Source organism: Monodelphis domestica, chromosome 3 (genome assembly GCF_027887165.1).
Source record: "Monodelphis domestica isolate mMonDom1 chromosome 3, mMonDom1.pri, whole genome shotgun sequence".
Taxonomy (NCBI): Eukaryota; Metazoa; Chordata; class Mammalia; order Didelphimorphia; family Didelphidae; genus Monodelphis; species Monodelphis domestica.
In genome coordinates this window covers 515,988,358-516,011,135 of record NC_077229.1, presented here as the reverse complement: position 1 = coordinate 516,011,135, position 22,778 = coordinate 515,988,358, and the positions used below count along the sequence as shown (strand labels likewise).

Genomic DNA, 22,778 nt, shown 5'->3' with positions numbered 1-22,778 from the left:
AGAAAGACATCGCCATCCTAGAACATGGCAGTGATTCAGTAAAGATTGTGAAGGTATTCCGATGATGCCATACACCGAAAGGAGCAGAGAATATTTAGTTAAAAGAAAAGATAAAGAGGGCTGGGGTGTGATTGCATTCCCCCCCAAGCTTTTGAAAGTCTAGCATATAACAAATGGATTTTATTTTGCCTAGAAGACATTATTAGAAGCAGTGATAGTTGCAGAGAGTCATATTTAAATTCACTAGAAGAAAATGTTCCTAACAATTTGTTCTATATAAATATAAAATAGATAGTGGGGGGTAGAAGGACCTGTCCTTTGGGGGTTCATGGAGTCCTAAAGAGTTGAACACATCAAATCTGGCCTCAGACACTTCCCAACTGTGTGACCCTGGGCAAGTCATTTGACCCCCATTGTCTAGCCCTCACCACTCTTCTGCCTTGGAACCAATACACAGTATTGACTCCAAGATGGAAGGTAAGGGTTTAAAAAAAAAAAGTTGAACCCAACTTAATAAAGCAAATGTGGAATGAATTGTTTCAGAAGGCAAACAGTTCCCCAAACTCTGTCTTGGGGATATTGTAGAGGGAAATCTTCCTTATAGTCTCTCAGGATCCTAGAGGCCATGCATTACAATTTTCCCATTTTTCAGTTCCTCAGAGAACTGAGGCACAAAATGGTTTAAGTGACTTGTCCAAAATCAGACAGCTAGTAAATAAATGTCTGAGACAGAATTTGAATCCATGTCTTAACTCCATTTGTCCATACTCTCTCTGAAGATGTTGAACTAGATAACCGGTGTTTTTTTCTCATTGATTTTAACTCAATGATATTATAGATTTTTTTTACTGTCTCTCCCCATTCCCATCTATCTTTTTCTTATTCTAAAACCAAAATAACATCTGAGCTAAGTACATGATACAAGTTGGATCATTTAAATGGGACTGTTTATCATGGTGGGACCAATTCAAAGCTTTGGGCTTGGTGTCAGGAGGTCCTAAATTCAATACCAACCTCAGACATATACTAGCTGTGTGACTTTGGGCAAGTCACTTAAGACCTCTGTTTGCCTAGAAGGCCTGGAGTCAAGAAGACCAGAGTTAAATATGAACTCAGAAACTTGTCAGAATAATGTTTTTTAATACGTGAAATAAAGCACATGGGATTACAAAGGGATACAATTATTTTTTAAAATGTTCAGTTTATAGAGACAAATTTAAGAATTCCTGACCAAAAAGACTAGCCCTCTGTGATTAAGTAATGTTTTCCTTTTTGTTGTCAAAATACCTCCCATTTGATTATTCCATCATCTCTCCTCCTTGAAAAGTTAGTGTGAATATTCCCATGTTACCACTGTTGGTGACTACTTTTTCAGGGAAGTGGCCAGCCTTAAAGCACCTGGTAAATCAAGACAAAATCAGGGACCCACTTCCAGGAGGAGAGCTAGTTGACTCTTTTGCCCTTCTCCTATCACTCTTTCTCTGATGGAGTTTCATAAGAGTTCAGTCATTATCAAACTGCTCTCCATAGTGACGTCACTGCTTTCCAGTTAAGAAAGAAATTCTCTGGTCAACACTCAGTGGCTTCGCCATGAGAGGTATGATTTGTGGAAGGAGCACCGTGTTCTGCCTTGATGTTCTATTGTAGAGAAGAGGCCCAGACCTACAGGTGGAGATGCTGGCCTCAGATAAGCTAGGAAGAAAGAAATGAAGGAACTCTCCACATACATTTTAATGTGGCGATGCCTGCAAAGACAGCACTGTCTTTGCTTACTCTTGCAAATGACGTCATCACATGATTTTAGAAATTTGTCCTATCGCCATTTAATGCTTCTCACACTCATTGGATAAATTGCTACAAGAATGGAGGTACAGTGCATAGGGTTAATGCATGATGCAATTCTGTATCTCGGTGTTACCCAGATTAATTAGAGAAAAGGCTTGATGCAGCCAGTGAGAAGGAAATAAATTGCTCACTTTTTGGAAGTACATTCACTGTTCCTGGCTACTAGAGACTGTTTAGTAGATTACCTCATTTGGTATATCAGATGGTGCCCTAGTAACCAGAAAAAAAATGAGGTCTAATTGCCAAAGAGAGCAACTGTGCCTTCCGAAAATGAGCAATTTATTCTTTTTCATGGCTGGGTTTTATAAAGTTACTAAAGGGAAAAAAATGAAATGTTCCAGTGCGTGCAAATGATGCTTCATTTAAAAATCATTTTTCCCTCTCAAAATTTGCCTTTCTTCTTTTTTAAAATTTATTTCAAATGAGGAATTTTCCAAGAATGCATTATGAAAAAAATAAAATTGTCCCCTTTCTCCGTTCCCTGAATATCCCACCATTATCATTTCAAACCACAATAGAATCAAAAGGTTCATGACATAGTTTTTCTGCTTAGGAAAACAGATTATTGGAAAAGTTATAACAGTGCTGAGTAGTGAAATGTAGATCATCATATCTATTACTGACCTACATGATTTCTCCCAGATTTATTTTTTAACCTGACATTAAAGAAAGAGCTCTGTTGTCTTCCCGGGGGATGTACTTAGGACATCATAGGTAACTTTCTAAGATTTTTTAAACATGAAGCCTCTAATTTCTGTTGATTCCCTTGGCCATAAAAGACATAGGCAGAAGTAATCTAGAAGAGATCGTGAAATCTTGGGGGAAAAATGGAAAGACTTTGGGGGCAAAAATGATCTTTTTATTACTGCTGACAATCAAAGACTAGGACTTAAGAAAAGAAAGGCTGATTGGGAAATAAATAGCTTTTTGACAAGCTAATGTTTTGGGAAATATAGTTTGGATTTCTGAACCATAGTGGAAAAGTAGGAAAGATGGGTTCTTGACCAGGGATGTACTTGACTTCCCTAATGTGTTTACTTAGAGTCCTTCAAGTATAATTTAATCTAATATGATCCTCTTTTTTTTCCTTATAAACATGATTTTATTTGGTCATTTTCAAACATTATTCATTAGTAACAAAGATCATTTTCTTTTCCTTCTCCCCCACCTCTCCCAATGGCGATGTATGATGCTCTCTTTAAAGAATACTCTAATCAAAATCTATTAAACTGGCATAGGCCCATTTTCCTTGAAAATTGCATTTGACAGTTCCAGAGTTTTAATAAAATATTCAATTACATAGTGGTTTCCTTCATAGTCCAATAACACCTAAGACTAAAGAGGTGTAATAAAACACAAAGTATTATATATGTAAATATATATATATATATATATATATATACATATATATATATATACACATATACGGATGAGATATAACATTTCCTTGCCAAGTAGGGTCATCATTTAAAACAGATAACCTGTGGCTCTGACTTAAGTGTCTATGAAGTTGTACTCAGAATGTTGTCAAATCAACCTGACACTCCAAGCAGAAATATGCTCTAACCTAAATGAGAACGGCTGACTCAGGTTCTTTATATCCTTCCTCTGAACTGCTTGGACCAGAAGGAGCAAAAACCAAGTTTGCTATAAGAGCTGACCCCTCCGTCATAGGCGTTCCTTCTGAATTTAGCAGAAAGTCAGGTTTTGAGTGACAAACGAACCTCTACCTTTTGACTTGGGTCATCTAACCCAATACAATCCAATAACCATTTATTGAGCACTTACAACAGGAATTATCCTAGGCAATGAAGATACAAAGACAAAGAAAATATGTAGTCTCTGCTCTCAAGAAGCATATATGCTACTGGGCTTTAAATTGATGTCTTGGATCAAAGAGATTTAAACTGAAAAGGAAGGAGATGAGCAAATCGTCTAGGAGACTCTAGCAAGTCAGATAGTATAAAGGGAAGCTACAGTGTAGAAGAATACCAGTGGGGACTCTCAGAATGCATAGGAGATTAAATCCAAGAATGGGACCAACAATAAAGCCCAGGACCTCACACGTTTAAACAGAAATGTGCAGAGTACATCTGACAAGCAAGGCGAGCTACAGATCTTAGAGCAAGAAGACTTAGGAAGAGAACCCTGCCCGCCAACTGTTCAGTCATTTTTCAGTCACGTGTCTAACTCTTCATGACCCCACTGGAGATTTTCTTGGCACAGATACTAGAGTTGTTTGTCATTTATTTCTCCTTACATTTGAGGAAACTGAAACAAACATGATTAGGAGACTTTCTCAAGATCATGTAGCTAGTAAGGGTCTGAAAGCTAAGTCTTTGTGATTCCAGACCTGGCACTCTATCCACGGCACCACCTAGCTACTCTTCCAAAGAATGAGAGACTAAAGTAGAATGAGCTCTCAAAGGTATGCATTCTCACAAAAAGTCTTGAAGGAGAGGCTTTACCACCACCTCCCAGGGGAAGAACAGATTCTGATTCGGTATAGGTTGGATTAGTTTGCCTTTGAAGGTCCTTCCAACTCCAAGACTCTGGGAGATTGTATAAGCAACTAAAAAACAAATTAAAAAGTATTTTCTTTTTAGTTACTTTGCTAGTTTTTTTAAATCTTTCTTCACTCGGTTTTTTTTTCCCCAAAACCTCAAAGATCCCATGGTTTCAGATCCTTTACTAACAGGAGTACAACCTCATTTCACATAAGTAAATTATTTCATGAGTTAATGTGGCTGAAATACAAGATCACCCCTCAGTGGCTAATCCTCAGCATCAATAGAACATTAGAACTCAACGGGATCATGAAGATCACTCTTTATTTATGAAGAAGGGAATTGAGACCCAGAAAAGTGAGGTCAACTGCTCTGTCACATGGTTAGTAAATAGGAGAGCTGGTAGCAAAAGGTGGGACTCCTGATTCCTTCTCCTTGACCCTGCAAACTCAGTGAGGTTGTCCTTTGTAACCTTGCCAGTTTAGCGTAGGGATTAGAGAGCCTGGGCATCTCATGGCATAGCCTCAAGAACCCAGGTCACCTTTGCATCACAATGAGGCAATCAGGTGAGGCTTTCCTGGTACTTTCTCCTACAAGAAAAATTCTTCTTTCATTATTTTCATACTATGAACAATTGAAGCCCACAAATACCAGGAAGTTTTTGATACGATTTCCCCCCCTACAATGTCCCAGAGGAAAAAGAAAAAAATTGATGCTAAATTTTGATGATAATAACTAATGTGTGACTTTGGTTAAGATATCTCATCTGAACTGTGTTCTGTGTCTATTCAACAGAGATAAAAATCCATTATTATTTTGAAGGACAAATGAAATCATGCATTTGAAAATGCTTAAAATGTTATAAACGATAAATGTAAGCTATATTATAATTTATTATAATTTGCATTTATATTACAGTCACCTTTCCAGACAATTCAGCTTGTAGCAACTGCAGAAGTAGATACATTTGACCCCCAAATATACATAATTAAAGAAAACACTGTGATGGTAAGTTCATTAAATCTTTAACTGAAGTATATTACTAGAATGAATGAGAGGTTGGTTCCTTTCCAGTATTTAAAGGGAAAAATGGATACTTGTTAAAGGCAAAGTTAGAGGGCTTTAAAGAAACTTATAGCTGGGAAGTACAGGCTGTCATGATGCATTATCATTTATTATTGTTTTCATTATTGTCAGTATCATTCTTGATTAAGTGATGAAATATAGTACATCAGGCACAATGTCATGTGTCACTTTATTCCACGTGTTGATCAAAAATATGGAAAAACTTATTGTGCAGAGGATAGTGGAAGCAGAAACACTATCTACATCTCATCAGATTGTTTCATCTCATCTCATATTATTTTGATGCCTAATCTTGTATCTCTGATCTTTCTTTTTACTTTATGATCATACAAAAGATATTAGATTGTAGGCCACACAGTTTAAATATTGTCACTATATGATCACATATTGTAAAGTACCTTCTGCTTATTCAAAGAAGTGTTTTATGGACCCTTAGGAATTAAGGCATTTTCGGAATAATTCATTAGAGATAGTATTTGTGCTTGGAAATGTCCATTTACAAGATTTTTATTCAAGAAAAAATAAAAATAATACTTCTAGGAAAGGCTTCTTTATTTTTCTTAATTAATTAATTGATTTAGAATATTTTTCCATGGTTACATGATTCACTATTTTTCTCATCCCTCTTCCCTCCCCCTTCCCAGAGCTGACAAGCATTTCCACTGGGTTTTACATGTATCATTGTTCAAAACCTATTTTCATATTATTCATATTTGCAAGAGAGTGATCTTTTAATTCCAAAACCCCAATCATATCCTCATCGAACTTCATGATCTATCATATGGTTTTCTTCTGAACCTCCTGGAACTGAACTGAATAGGATACAGCATATTAAAACAAAATTTCTACCAAGCTAATCTGCTAACACTATGCACTATGTATGATCTGTCTGAGACTTGTTGGGAAATAATACTATACATCATTACCCAGAAGTCAGCTTAGCCAAAATGTCAGTCAGTCACAGACAACTGTCTCAGGGTCTATTCAGAATTGGTGGAAAATCCAAAACAACCACAAATACAGAGAGAGTGCTGTTGTTGGTTAATTGTTTCATTCGTGCCCAACTCTTTGTGACCCTATTTGAGGTTCTGTTGACAAAAATACTGGATGGTTTGCCATTTCTTTCTCCATTTCATTTTATAGATGAGAAAATTGAGCCAAACAAGATGAAGGTTAAAGGACTTGCCCACAGTCACAGAGCAAGTTAGGGTCTGAGACTGGATTTGAACCCTTCTAGTCCTTCTGAAAGTTTCTAGTCTTTCTGAATCTAGACCCCTTTTGAGAGTTTCTTGGCAAGAATACTGGAGCAGTTTTCTAGTTCCTCCTCCAGCTCATTTTACAAAAGAAGAAATTGAGAGTTAGTAAGTGTCTGAGGCTGGATTTGAACTTGGGAAGATGAGTCTTCCTGACTTCAGCACTGCCCTATATCCACTGCACCATCTGGCTCCACAGAGCTATTAGGAAAAACCTAAAATAGAGTTGGTAGTAATGTCGCCACCACCTTTGACTGAAGGGAAAAATGATATTTTCTGTAGGCTCCCCATCTGCTTCTGGCTTAGCATCCTCACAGAAATATTTGCTTCTGCCTTCAGGGCCTGAGACTTGGAAAATCAGAGTTATAGCCAAGAGAAAATGTGGATGTGGCATTCGGTTAAGTATTTTTGGACTTAGCCTGAAAAAAAAATGATTCATTACAGATTTCTAAAAGGTTGAATATAGGAGAATTTGGATTCCACAGTCACTCTATGAGCAATTGACTTGTTCAAAGCATAGGATTATGCAGCATACAACAATGAGAAAGACATCCATCCATCCATCTTTCAAGGATCCTATGGGTGGATATGAAAAGAGGACACATGTTTGAGAAAAGAAAACAAGGCAGAATATTTGAACTGTAGGAGAAGCACAAGCAAAGTACCAAGAGAGCTAAGAAGAAGGAAAATGTTTTCATTTGGTGAAGATGTGGGAAGGTCTGAAGCATCAGAAGATGATTCTAGGAGTATCATTTGATCTAGACATTGAATAATCAATAGGACTTTAACTGATAGAGATGGAAGTAGACCATACTAGATGATGGACAGAATAAGCAAAAACATAGAGCCAGCCTCCATGTACAAAAAAAGCAAGAATAATGCTTGGAGGATGTTCTGCAGGTCAGCTTGCCTTAATTATATGGTGGAGATGAGTCCATAAAGGTGGTCTGGAACCAAAGTGAGGAGTGTCTTGAGTGACAGGCTAAGGATCTTGGATGTTATTCTCTGTATCTACTGAATGAATTTTATCCTGTGTCACCTCCCCTAAATTTTCACATCTACCAATCACAGTAGACGGTTTCCAAAGGACTGACCATTCTTAATTCACATCTTCCTTTGTTAATCACCTTCTCTGGGTAGACTAAAACTTCACACCTCTTTTGTTAAACTTGCCTTTTGTTTGCTTGACCTTTCAGTGATTAATTTGACCTTCACAGGTACTTAGCACCCTTTTGTATTAGATCTAAAAATAGACTTAGCTTAAAGGCTTCTGCCTCACTATAAGTATGAGTTAAGTACTTTTTCATTGTTCAGTAAGGAGTTTTACAACTTTTTCTTCCCCTAAAGTATGCCTAAGTATGGGTGGAGTAATTTTAAAGTTCCCAATACATTCCTGATCAAGTACCTCCATTGTTTAAAATGGGGAATAGCCTTAACCAAATGTTCTAAGGTAGAGTTTGAGCAGTTTTAAGATTCACAATAGAGTATGATAATGCATTCATGTCCCTCAGAAAAGGGGCCACGTTATCCTAGCTACACAATCTCATTGCCGGCATACTTTGGTCATAGAATGGGTTTACTCATCACAAATCCAGACTGGATTTACTCATGCCAGGTGTACTCTGGCAGGGTTTAAACTTTACACAAAATGAGCAGATACAGAACATGTATTTAAAAATGTGGTGGATATCTTTCGTTTTAATATGACCTTCAATTCCAGATATATCCCTGGCCCTTTCCCTGTCCAGCAAGCTGTCCAGTGTCATAAAGAGGGAAGAGGAGAAAAAGCAGTTGAGCAAGACTAACAAGTCTATTCAGTCTCACATCCGCAGTCCCCAACCTCTGAAAAGAAGAGGATGCTTTCTCATTCTTCTTTGGGGCAAGGCTTAAGTCTATATAGCTATGGAGCCTGGTTTTTTGTTGTGGTCATTTTGGGTGTAGTTTACTCATTTTTGCTTATTTAATTTTGCATCAATCTCTATGGCTTTTCATGCTTCTCTATTTTTTCATAGTCTTTGTTTCTTATAGTACATTATTAATATTCCATTCCATTCTTATGCTAGAGTTTCAATGGGTGTCAATTTACTTCTAGTTCTTTATCCCTCAAAAAAAGTGGGGTTGTGGCATATATGGAAACTTCCTTCCTATTTTATTTAACCCTCACCTTCCATCTTGGAGTCAATACTGTGTATTGGTTCCAAAGCAGAAGAGTGTAAGGGCTAGGCAATAGGGGTCAAGTGACTTGCCCAGGGTCACACAGCTGGCCATATTTGAACCCAGGACCTCCTGTCTCTAGGCCTGGCTCTCCATCCACTGAGATACCCAGCTGCTCCCCATTCTTCCTATTTTTGACCTCTATAGGGAATATGCCTTGCAATGGGATCTCTGGGTCAAAGGAACTAGATTTTAGTCACTTTATTTATCCTACTTCCAAACTGGTTTCCAAAAATGGTTGGATTAATCACAGCTTCACCAATAATAGAGAATATCCTGAAAGTCTTAGAAATTTCAATTATTAGTTGTTTAAAACTACACTAAGACTTTTGAGATGGGGGCAGCTAAGTTAACACAGTGCATAGAATGCTAGGTCTTGAGCTGGGACGACCTGCGTTCAAAGCTGGCCTCAGATATTTCCTAGTTGTGTGACCCTGGGCAAGTCACTTAACCCTAATTGCCTACCCCATGCCATTCTTCCAGCTTAGAATAGATCCTAATGGAAAGTTGTTTGGGTTTTTTAAAGGCTTTTGGGACATGCTACATATATAACTTTCTGCAGATTCTCCAAAATGGACTATTTCCAACTCCAAAGTTGATGGTATAATCTTTGCCAATCTGCTGAGTGTAAGGTGAAACCTCAGGGCTGTTCTGATTTGCATGTCTCTTATTACTTGCTGGAGCAAGTCGTTTTCATGCCTTGGACCTCAGGGTTATCATCTGTAAAATACAGAAATTTAACTCGATGGCTTCTGAGGAACATGTCAGCTCTAGGTTTACAATCCTAATCTATTTCAGTGACCTAAATCCCTAATCTCCCAGGCTTAAACACCAGCGTTAATGGCTGTACAATTGATTGATCATATCTTGCAGTTGTCTTTTAGTCATATATGACTCTTCGTGATCCTCCGTAGGGTTTTCTTGGCAAAGATACTGCAATGCTTTGCCATTTTCTCCTCCAGCTCAATAGATAGATGAGGAAACTAAGGCCAACATGGTTAAGTGATTTGCCCAGTCACGCACTTACTAAGTGTCTGAGAATGGATTTGAACTCAGGAAGAGAAGTCTTTCTGACTCCCAACCCAGAATGTGCTACCTAGCCGCTCCATTGATAATAAAACAAATGATAATTGAGACATAATTTTTTACAATGTTTTGGTTCAGAATGAACACAGAATCATCTCCACTCATGACTTTAAGTATTGACTTCTCTGATCTGATCACCATTCATTTTACTTAGGACATTAAAGTTGCATTTCAAGAACTGTCTGATCAAAAAAATGAAAGATTAAAACATGCATTTCAAAAACTGGTCCCTTCATACTCTTTCTCTCTGTCTTCTCTCAGCTTCTTTCACATCATCACTCATTTCTTTCCAGATTAGTCTGCAGACGCCTCCTAGAAATAAAGGCAAACTATCACAAGTCCCAGTTTCCAAAATCTCTTTATAGAGATAGTGACAAGGATGGGAGCAGAAGACAGCCAGGGAGTTCACTGGATTGAGAGCCAGGCTTAGAGATAAGAGATTCTGGGTTCAAATATGGCCCCAGACCTAGTTGTGTGACCCTGAGCTAATCACTTCACCCCCATTGTCTAGCCCTTGCTGTTTTGCCTTGAAACCAACACATAGTATTGATTCTAAGATGTTTTTAAAAAAAGAAGAGAAATAGCAACAAATTCTATATTCCCTTTTGGAGAAGCAACTGGAGTTGGTGGTTAAACTGATATCACGTCGGTAGTCACCACGCAATTGCAGAAACCTCCCCATACCTGGAATGCCCTTCCTCCTCAAGGCTTAGGACCTTCTCTTTCCTCCAGACTCTCCACAGGCATCTCTTTCTCTTTGAAGCATTCTCCATTCCCCAAGATTATTCACAACTTGGTTTTCTGACTTAACTTCGTTATGTGAGCTTTGGCAATTCAGGGAACCTCCGAGATTCTTGGTCCTCACCTCTGAGTTGAGGGGCTTTGGTGCATTTACAAATCTCCCCAAACTGGGAGGGTGACTCTTGCATCTTCTCCTCCCTCAAATTCATTTTCATTCACTGTGTACTGTGGATTCACTTTCATCCCTTCAAGTAGACTATAAAGTCCTTCAGAGCAAAAACAGTTTAAATGCTTGGCTTTGTGTCCCCTGTGCATTTAACACATTGCCTTAAACATGGTAAATGATAAATCAATGTTGAATTGAGTTGACTTGAACTTTGAAGAACATTTAATGGTAAGTGCTCAAAAGTTAGTGAAGGAGAAAGAGAAGAAATAGAACCATGAAATTATAGTTCTATAAACCAAGGGAAGAAGTATCCAAAGTGAGCTGGAGTGTGACATACTGCAGCAGTTTTAAAGGATGTGAATGAGGGGGTGGGGGGAAAGGCCCTTGGAATTGGGAATTAGGGAGACATTTTGAGATAGTTTCATTAGAGTGCTGGAAACGGAAGTCAGTTTGGAAGGAGATGAAGAAAGAATGAGGAAATGTAGAAAGGAGGTTTAGAAAACTTTTTCAAGAAGTTTGATGTTGAAAGGGGGTGAAGAGATGGCATAATAGCTGGACATGGTAGCTGAATGAAGGAAGGGTGAAAGGGGTGATTTCTTAGGAGTAGAATGAGCTGAACATATTCATTGGCAGGCAAAAGGGAAGAAGTCAGTAGAGAAAAGATGGTAGATGCATGAGTCCTTTTTAGAAAAGTATTTTCAAGTCTGCTTTATCAAATAAAATATTTTACCAATTTTAATGCTGTTAAAATAAATAAATAAAATAAATATATAATTATATAAAAATATATAAAAAATAAATAAAAAATAAAATTGACATAACAATACAATACAATGAACATCTATTAAGCACCTACTCTATGCATATCACTGTGCTAGAAAAATAGACCTTCTTATGGATTGTATACTATAATACATAGATAGACATTATACATTACCATGAGATAAGTGTATTCTATCAATTCTCTGAGCCAAAGAGTGACAGAATTCCAGAGTTAGTTGGGACCTCAAAGATCATTTAATCCAGCCAGTACCTGAGCAAGAACCACATCTACAATGTATATACTTTTACTTGAAAACCTCTTCCCATCTGTGAGGGCATCATTATCTCCCAAGGTAGACTTCCACCTAGCCTGAAGTTTCTTTCCACTTCAATCATTCCTCCACTTTGTTGCCAAAGTAATTTCCCTAAAATTATGACTATGTCATAACAAACTCTAGTGACTAACTATTCCCTCCAGAAACAAATATAAGCTCCTTGGGCATTTAAAGCTCTTTATTATCTAACCTTTTCTTTTTTTCTAATTTTCTTTCCCTTGAATTACATGTAAAAAAAGTTGGCAACATTTTAAAAAGAATTTCGAGTCTCAAATTCTTTCCCTCCCTTCTCTTCCTCCTTACCAGTCCTCCAGCTGAGATGATAAGCAGCCTGATACAGATTTTATATATGCAATGAGATAAAAAAACATTATGCTCTATTAATTTTTTTGTGGAATGAAACGTCAACAAAAAGAGAATTAAAAAGTGAAGAAAAGTTTGTTCTGATCTGGATTCAGATTCTTATCAGTTTTTTTCTCTGGAAGTAGATGGCATTTTTTTTATCATGAGTCTTTTGGGATTGTTCTGGATAACTGAATTGCTGAGAATAGCTAAGTTATTCACAGTTGTTCATTGTACAGTATTGCTGCCCCTGTGTACAATGTTCTGTTGATTCTGCTAACTTCACTCTGCTTCTGTTCATGTAAGTCTTTCCAGGTTTTTCTTAGAGTTCTTGCTCTTCATTTCTAATAGCACAATAGTATTCCATTACAATCGTATACTATAACTTACCCAGCCACAACAAGGGCTATTTTAGTATGTATAAATATATCCTTTTGTATATTTTTTGTATAAATAGATCCTTTTGCTTTTTTTTTTATTTCTTTGGGATGCAACCTCGTAATGATATTTCTGAGTCAAAAAGGAATATACTATTTTATTTTGCTCTTTGGGCATCTGTCCAAATTGCTCTTCAGAATGGTTGAACCAGTTCACAACTCCCCCAACAGTGCATTGGTGTCTCAATTTTCCTATTTCCTTTCCAAGTTCTGTCATTTTCTTTTTCTGTTATAATAGCCAATTTGATAGGTGTGGCATGATACCAGAGACTTGTTTTAATCTGAATTTCTTTAATAGTGATTTAGAGCATTTTTGCAGGACTATAGAAAGCTTTAATTACTATGTCTGAGACCTGCTAGTTCATATACTTTGTATTTACCAACTTTTCAAAGATTTGCATTGAAGTCTCCATTTTGTTTTCTGAAGAAATTAAATAACCATAAAACTTAATAAGAGGCGAGCCTACTCATAAAACGCCCCAAATCTATTTTTTTGTTAATTCTGTAGCTCAGTTTTAGGTACTTGAATAGGGTAATGCCCCTGTCTATCATTCTCCATTTGACTGTATTTTGTAAAAGAGACGGTTGAGCTTTATTCCATATTTTTAAAAAAGTTAAGGAACAAAATATAAAACTTTACCTGTTAAAACAATTTAGTGTAGTCATTTCCTGACAGATCTCACAAAGATTGCCTTAGCAAAATGCCACACATTACACTACGTCAGGTTCACCAGAGGAAGAGGTCAGGGTGACCACTGAACTATTCAATTCACGTAAATGTTCTGAATCCTAAAAACTAAAAACAAATGTGTTAATTTGCTGTGTCCCTCTCTCCCCGCACACCCATTCATTTATGTGTTCATTCAGCATATGAAATCCCTAACATTTACACCCTACTTTTTTTAGGTTTGGGCAAGAGACTTTTAATTGAATCCCTGTGTTACCCTGGGCAACTCACTTCACTCTGTTTGCCTCAGTTTCCTCATCTGTAAAATGAGTTGGAGGAGGAAATTGCAAACCACTCCAGTGTCTGTGCCAAGAAAACCCTAGAACAGGGGCATAAGGAGTTGGATATAACTGAAAAACAACAATCAGAAGTAATCAACTTACTTAAAGCTTTTGAGCAGGAGTAGCATTTCTAATTATTTGTTAGGTTTTTTCCATGTATATAGATAGTCAAAGACCAAACTGATGTCCTTAGTCAATTAAACAAATTTAGTTTAGTCCTTAAACAATTTTTTTTTAAAAGCATCAATCCTTTTACCAGTGTATACAGAAGGCAGATTTCTCTGTGTAGAAGATAGTTTAATGAGCTGGTTTAGCCAAAAAAGTCCATCATCGTCTAATTATGAATATTCTGAAGCAAGCCGGGCAGGCATTTTGCTGTAGTCTGTTATTGAATTTGTTCTTAGAAGTCTTTCCAGCTTGATGTCAAACCTGCCAAAGTTTGTGCTCTGACTCACACCCGTTGGGAAGCCAGAGCCCTTTGCATGTCAAGTGAGTCACTAGGGTCACATTATGGGATTTGCAAAGGGATATTCATTAAAATAACTTTCTGGAGGAGCCTACCTGCTGTTACCTGTTGGGACAGATATTTTATTAAGTTCTTTAGGGCTGAGTTTCAAAAGATAGCATGACTAGGTCATCTCCATTATGTCTAATCTTCTGCGATTTTAATTTTAATGTCTTTTCAGATTCCACTTACAATAATGAAGCCTGATGAAAAACCTGAAATTCCAATAGGAGTTATCATTGGAAGTGCAATTGCTGGACTTCTCTTGCTATTAGCCCTAACTACCATTTTGTGGAAGGTAAATAATGAATGACTAGCTCTGTGTGTGTGTGTGTTGGGTCGGTGACAGAAAGTGTAATCTAACATGTTTTTTCAACCTTTTTCTCTTAACACTGATGAAAATAAAAATTACCAACTTAAGAGGCTGTGTAGGACATCTACTTTTGGTTGCTGTTCAGTGACTTCCATCATGCCAGACTCTTTGGGATCCTATTTGGGGTTTTCTTGGTAAAGTTCTGGGAGTGGTTTGGTCATTTCCTTCTACAGTTCGTTTTACAGAAAAGGAAACTGAGGCAAACAGAGTCACACAGCCAGGAAGTGTCTGAGGCCAGAAAGGCATCTACTTGGTATTAGTCAATAAAAGTAATTGGCTTGGCTTGGCCATTAGCTGGGAAGTGAACCTGTCCATACACGAAGGCATATCCAGACTTGACCCATTTGCCATAGGTGTAAGAATTGGCCCTCTTTGTTTCAACGCTTCTTCCAAATAGTTGTTTCTAAGATGTTCTCTCCACTTCCCTTCTTGCTCCCTCTCTTAGACCAGGTATAACGACTTATTTGTGTCCAGCACCTGTAGCCATGCAATTTGCACAAAGATGTCTTCCATGAAAATGACAGACTTTCTATGTAAAATTACCATTCTTTGAGCTGTTTTTCCCCAGGTTTTTTGTTTTGTTTTGTTTTGTGAACAAACCTAATATTTAAAATTAAGGGGGAAAAGTGATCTCATCCTTCCAGAAGGAAAAAGATCATAGCTGTAAGGCTAGAGTGGAAGCCAATCTCCTGACTATATAGACTAGCAAACTAAGGCACACGGATAGGGGTATAGAACATCTTTTTTTCCCCCAAGTTTTTCATGTCTTTTAAAAAGTAATTTGGTGTTTTGTTTTGTTTTGTTTTTTTATCTGTCCCCTCATGTTTCTCAGGGACCATTTGTTTCTCTTTGCTTTGTTCCATCACATAATAAATAATTGGTCATTGGGATATAGAACCCTGCTGAAACTGACTTCATGTACAAGACCAAGGAATTCACTGAACTTCTCCAGCTTTCATTTTCCTTCCTGGGAAATAAGCTTACTTGCACAAGACTAGCTTCTCTGCAAGTTGGGAGCTGCTTTCTAATCAAGTTCAGAGTTAGAAATCAAATAGAATAGAGTAAATAAGTCATTAAGCCCCAAAATACTGATTTAAAAGTAATTAAAAATAAATATCTGAATTTGGTCATTATAAAATTTCAACCAAAATGAAATTTTTCTTGGACTCCTGAACCATCTTTTTGTTTTTTTATATTAGTTGTCTTTCAGCTAAAGAAAGGTGTTTTAAAAATTAATATTGTCTTTCTGTATTAGCATATGCATATGCTAAATCACATATAGGCTGGCCAGTTTGTAAGTGGGTGTTCAGGCATTTGGGTCAGAATGTGTTTTATATAGCATGCCAGTTGCGTAGGCAGACAATATTCCTTTATTTATCAGTTGTACTCCGAGTTACTCTTTCAAGACCTTACCTTCAACATCCCATTTTCCTTCTTTTTTAAAATTTTGTTTAACACCCCATTTTCTGTTTAGAAATCGACCCAGGTTTTCTGGCTTTAAACCAGTCCTTGACTTTTCCCTATCCCTCACCCTAATTATTCAAAAAGCTGCCAAATTTGACTGATTTTACCTCCACAACCTCCTCTTGTCGGCTTCCTTCTCTCCATGGACGCATTTAATTCAGACCTTCATCCACCGCTTATTTAAGGACTAATTCAGGCTGCCTCAAAAATCTTATTGCAGTGAGAAAGGCTGAGAGCTGCACTAAGGCTTTTGGATCACCCTTTAGCTTCCAAATGGACTCTCTTGGTTCCTAGGCTTTCCCCTCTCCAATCTGTCCTTTGCATACCCAATAGTATCTTCCTAAAGCACAGCTCTGCTCTTATCACATCCATGCTCAAAAAAACTTGCAATGGCAATAGGCTAAAGTTGTGCAAGGGAAAGAATGATGGCCTTCAAGTACGGTTCTGGGTTCTAAATCTGGGTTTTTGCCACTTCCTACCTGTGACTTTGAGCAAGTTACCTAGCTGTAGTTTTTTCATTGGTGCCATGGATACAGTGGAAAGAATTCTCCTTTCCTTTCAAATTGGGCTCAGAGGTTATTTCCTCTATTAAGCTTTCCTTCAACCCCCCTGTTACTGTTCACTCCCTAACCAACTTTCCTTGGCCTAGACAGCACCACATATACATGGGAAGTTCAGGTACTACTTAATAGAATTTAAGCTCCCTGAAGGCAGGGAGTATTGTTGGGCTTTTTTGTCTTGGGCGTCCCCACTAAATTAGACATTTAATAAAGTTTTGTCAAATTGAATTGTTTACAGATCAGGTGGTAGAGAGACAAACATATATTCATTCCAAAGATACGTTATTAACACCTGAATACTGTTTTTGTTTGTTTTGCAGCTCGGTTTCTTCAAAAGGAAATATGAGAAAATGGGCAAAAATCTAGATGAGATCGATGAGACTACAGAACTAAACAGCTGAATTGCCATCGTTTTCCAGCACAGTTGGAGCAGGAAGTCCTTTGAATGACTTTTATCATTTTATGAGTGAAATAACTTTACCAACTTTATTTTAAGTGAAGCTGCTGGCCAGTTTGGGGATAAAAAAGCTCCTTTTGTTGGAGGAAAGACTTGCCATTTTGAAAGTCAGGGGTTTTTTACACACGGGAAAAAAAAGACAGGCTTCAAACTGGCTGGGCCAGAGTTTATATTGACCGAAAACATTGTGCCAGAAATTCTGGGTTTCCTATTCCGTGAGTGTTAAAGCAAAATGCAGAGCTATTTTTTTTTAATTCTTACCTTCTAAGGTAGAAGAGTGGTTAAGGGCTGGGCAATTGTGAGATAAAGTGACTTGCCCAGAGTCACGTAGCAAGGAAGGGTTTGAGGCCAGATTCAGCCCTATTTTCAGAAGTTTACTGAAAAAAAACTAAAAGTGTCCCGAAGTTAACAGCTTGCCTTCTTTGCAGAGAGGGAGGTAGAAGAGCTTTGAACACTCAGGACAGCTATTCAGTATCTCTTTAATTTGAATAGATGTCCAAATGAGATGGGACGTTACAGCTGATGGCCAAAGGTGATGTGAGTGACAAGCTAAGGAACTGTGAAGGAGAAGTTTAACTCGGTGTCATGGGTAGAGTGGAAAGTGCAATGGCTTTGGAGTCAGAACTGGATTCAGATCCTACCTGTGTACTACCTAGTAAACTTTGGCTCAATCATTAACCTCCCTGGAACTCCACTTTCTAAGCTGGCAAATAGTCTAGAGGATCCAATTCTGGGTCTATGATACTATGGTCTTTCCTATCAGAGCTCCTTTCCTCTATCTCGGTGATCCCTTTCTCCAGTTTGAGCTTCAAACATGGTTGCTTTGAGGGGACTATTTAGTTATCACAGTTAAGAAATTAGGCTACTAGGGACAGTAGAGAGGCAGGCATAAAGAAGGGAAGATCCTGGGTTCAAACCTGACCTCAGACACTTCCCAGCTGGGTGACCCTGGGCAAGTCACTTAGCCCCCGTTGCCTAGCCCTGACCACTCTTCTACCTTGGAACCAATACTTAAGGAATCCAGGATGGAAGCTAAGAGTTATTTTTTTAAAAAGAGAGAAGAAGAAAGGAATTAGGCTGCCAAGAAGTTCTTCCTGCTTTGCCCATAGCCTAGTCTCAGTCTCCCTTTATGAACTAAGATTTTCTAAAAGCGCTAAGCTTGCTGTATTTTTTTTAATCTTGCTGTGCCCCTACCCCTGTGATGATTGCCATGGCAGCAGCCACCGGGGCTGGAGTAGAGGTGGTAAGGGTATCTTTGGCTTTGCACGTGTGAAGTGTTTGTCTGAAGCCTTTTCTGTTCGGAGGGAGCTCATCTATAAAATCAAGGGGTTGGGCTAAATGTTTTCTGAGCTCATTCTCAGCATAGAAAGCAAAGCAACAGCCAAGCTAAAAACGGGTGCTTGGCTGTGAAATGTAGTTTAAACAAATTCAGGCACTTCCTCATCTCAGTGCCCTGCCCTTCTTAGAATAAGCCCAGGCGAGGAGCCAGCTGGACAATGATGGATCACTGAATTTGATCACTGCGAACAGATAATCAAGTTTTCCTACATTGTTGTTTATCTTGTGTTCTGCCAAAATAACTCAAAAATCCACCCTATTTCAAGCTCGTATCACAAACAGCGGGCGATTAATAGAATAACAAATGTATATGCCAGAGGTTCATCCTTCCTGCAGCGAATCAAAAAATTCCAGCAGAAACTGCGTAACTATATCATAAAAGCAGCTCAGTTTTATGTAGCACTTTAAAATTTACAAGCTGCTTTACTCAAAACTGGCCCTATGAGGCAGGTAGTTTGGGTCTGATTGTTGTTGTACAGATGGGGAAAATTAAGGCTCAGAATGGCTATGTCAACTAGACCAAGCATCTGAGCCATGCCTAACGCCTTGGCTTATGGTTCCTGCCATATATATCTTGCTGCTTCTTGGAAGAAACTAGCATTAACGGGGCAAGGTATTTTTAACTTAGACACGCAAGCTACTGTATTTGCCAATCCTTCTAACATTCAGATAAACTGTTCAATTATGCCTGCTAACTTTTCAAAAGGGCCCCCACGGAGCATACACCTAACCTGCCAGTAAGTGTGTATGAAGCCACGTCAGATTTAGCCCATTTGGGGACAGGGTCATCTCTTGCCTGTTTTTCTGTGGAGTAGTTTGGGTTACTACTAGTTTACTACAGGTTGTAAAACCAAACCAAACCAAAGCAGAAAACCACTAGTGCTATTTGTCATGGAGAGAACAAATCTTAGTGTTATAATGCAGAAGTTAGAATTAGAGCTATATCTCATCCACTTTTAAGCTTGAGTAGCACTAGACCTGGGCCTTTATAACTGTATATCTAGGGAGGGAAAGTATCCATTTTATAAATGGAATAGGAACTCCAGAGAATGGAACTTATCAAAAAAAAAAAAAACAGAAACTGTGGTGGCCTCACTACAGCCTAACTGTGGCTCTTGTAAAGATTATCTAACCCTCATGGGCTAGGCCCCACATTATTGCTTTCCTCGATAAAGAACTGGAAATTCAATTCAGATCTTTGTCTTCACCTCTTAGCTGTAAAGTGAGGGGAAAGATTCTATGATTCTCAAATCCTTTAACTGGCCAGAGAAAATTTTGCTAGCCAGTCTTTATTTTTATAACCTGATGCTTTCAAGAACAAAGAAACTTTTTGTAATAAAAAGTTTTGCATCTTAAAACTACTGTTTAAGAAACTTAACCTTCAACAATGTGTTAAGGCAAAAGCAGTTTCTTACGCAAAGTGGTTTTCCTAACACTGCTGTTATCAAACAAAAATCTACTTTCATAATGGGTGTACTGGACCATAAAGTATGAAAACCCAACATTAATAGATCAGGAGGTGGTTATTCACTTGATATAATGACTCATCCCTGGAATCCTTTACACTAAGTGCTCCTGGTACATTTAAAATGATTTCATTTGTACACAACTTATTCAGGAAAACAAATCTGAACTAAGTTTTCCCTTGTCTGAATAATCTGGGGGCCACTCTGCAACGTTTTGAAACACTAAGTTAACAAGTTGGATGTTTAACATTAAAATGACATAGTTAGAAGGTAAACACTGGGGCAAAATGAAAACAAATGACTATTTAAAGTTTGAAGAATTTAAAGGTCTAATATATGGTATTGAAAATAATAAATTATAGTTTGAAATAGATTTCTACTACCTTCATGGAGATAGGGTAAGATTATACTGATGAATTGGTATTGTACATATGTATTTTTTCAATGTAATATTTAGCACTACTAGACACCTCCTTTGCTTAAATCTTTGGGATATAGTTCGCTAGATGTTTGGTTTCAGAAATTTGTACTGGCTGTTTTCCATTTATTACATCAGAATTTTCCTCCCACTTCCCACGTGCAGACTTTCTGCAGGCACACTTTGTCATTGCAAAAACAGGAAAGCACAATATAAAAAAATGAATGTAAGTACAATGTTTGTAAATAAAATCGCACCATGTTCTGTTTCTGAGAAGCTGAAATCACATTGGATTTCAACATAAATTAGTCAAGAACTTTAGTTGTTTTGTATTGATGTACATTTTATGAAAATTAGAATTAATTCACCTATAAATCACTGAAGCCTCAGTACCAGATTATATTGTATATATGTAATTAAAATGTGTTTTTATAATATGAAGCCAAATGTTTTTAATGTTTTAATATAGCTTGAATATACAATGCTCTAACATTTGTGAAGATCTTGTACATAGGAACAAAATTCCATCAGGGGACAATTGTGACAAGTGTTTAGGTCCAGCGCCATCCGAAATGACACTAGGAGTACTTATTGCCCCTAATATTTTTCTAATCCCCTGAAAATCAGTTGTTTTCCATGAAAGACAGTTCACTCGAGTTTAGGGAAATATTAGTGGCATAGTGGGTAGAGTGCTCAGCCTGGAATCAGGGAAATGCTAGTTTAAATCCAACCATCATCATGTATTTACTAGCTGTGTGACGTTGGGCAAGTCACTTAGCCTGTTTGCCTCAGTTTCCTCATATGCAAAAGGAGGATAATAATACTACTTATCTCCCAGGCTTGTTGTAAGGATCACATCATAACTGTAAGCCAGCACCAGTGGTGTGAGGGCCAGGGAGCCCTTTTCCAAGCTGCTTTCCTCTTTTGGGGTCACGAAACTGTAGCATGAACAGCAGGCACACCCCAGAAAAATCATCTCAGCAGACAGGCCAAACCAGGCTGAAGGTAAACAACAGGCCTCAGACCTGTTGGTGAGTAAGGAGGGCTTCTACCCCAAGCATGGGAAGATTTCCCCGTAGTGGAATGGGTACATGAGAACAGTTTGTCCCATGAAGGCTGCAGAAGCAGGCGTTGTGCAGTGCCTAGAGCTTGGTCAGACAGCAGAGATGCCAAGGCCGTCCTCTGCATCCCAGTCCATCACCAGCCATCTTGATTTTGTCTTGCTACTCTACTTGAATAAATGGAATAGAAAGCAAATTCAACTACTGTGTGCAACTTCGCCTCACTTAAGTCTAATTTATGCTCAAGAGGCATCTCCAGTGATGTCGTTTTGGTCCTCTGGTTATGAAGGACAACAATCAACCAACCAACTATAACAAGCACTTGGCACATGTTGTTGGTCAATCAGTTCAGGCACATCCAATTCTGAATGACCCCATTCGGCGTTTTCTTGGAAAATGCTTTGCCATTTCCATCTCCAGTTTATTTTTAGGGATGAGGAAACGAAGACAAACAGGGTTACGTGACTTGTCCAGAGTCACACAGCTGGGAAGTATCTGAGGTTGTATTTGAACTCAGGAAGAGGAGTCTCCCTGATGCACGGCACTTAGCACTAGTTAGTAAACATTCGCTATTATTATCATATTACCATTAGTCCTAGAAGAGGCATGATAGTCTTGGCCTAGTAACTCCATTAACATCAGTGATGCCATGGATTGAGGAATGGCTAGAAACAAATGGTGGCACATAATATAACAGGATATTATGTTAGAAGAAATGACAAATAATGGGAAAAATTGACTGCCTAGACCAACTGCCTTCCTTGGCCTCCATTTCCTCATAGGTTGCATCCCCTGGTGCCTAAGAACCTAGAACAGTGCCTGGCACATATTAAGCTCTTTTAATGAGTGCCTGTTCAGTCATTCATCAGTTTTTTATATCTGATCCATATGATCTCTTGACCTGGTGTGGCACAATCCAGAGAAGCCTGGGTTCAAACATAAGTTAGGACACCCTGCAAAGCTTTCACTCCCTGACTTTTATCCATAAAATGGGGATACTATATTTGCATGACCTGTTTCACAAGGGAGTTGTATGAAAAGGAGCTTTAAATATTAAAACTTTCAAAGAGCACCATCAATGAACGACTGTTTTCAAGCTGCTGAGTAAATAAGGATTTAGGAAAAACATTTTACTCCAAACCCTTCACAATGCCTTAGGTTTAAATAACAGCAGATGTATATGGCACTAGCAGGTTTTAAATGCTTTCCCTTCATGGCCATTTTGCAGATGAAGAAACAAACGGAGACACTAAAAAGTTAAATGATCCCATAGCTGTTTAGTTTCTGGGACAGTTGGCTTGGCAAAGTCCAGCAGCCTTTTGCTTTCATATCGCCTTTTCTTCATCCTTCAAAG

The 22,778-nt window shown here is 38.1% G+C and overlaps 1 protein-coding gene across 1 annotated transcript in view; it reads left to right on the top strand.

Moving 5' to 3' along the window:
- Nucleotides 1–22,168, top strand: part of ITGA2 (integrin subunit alpha 2) — a 124,235-nt gene extending 102,067 nt beyond the window's left edge. The window contains exons 28-30 of the mRNA XM_007486290.3: nt 5,271–5,360; nt 14,469–14,585; nt 17,005–22,168. Coding sequence (XP_007486352.2) covers nt 5,271–5,360; nt 14,469–14,585; nt 17,005–17,085 — 288 coding nt within the window. The 3' untranslated portion in view covers nt 17,086–22,168. The remainder of the gene's footprint in view (nt 1–5,270; nt 5,361–14,468; nt 14,586–17,004) is intronic.
- The last annotated feature ends 610 nt before the right edge of the window (nt 22,169–22,778 follow it).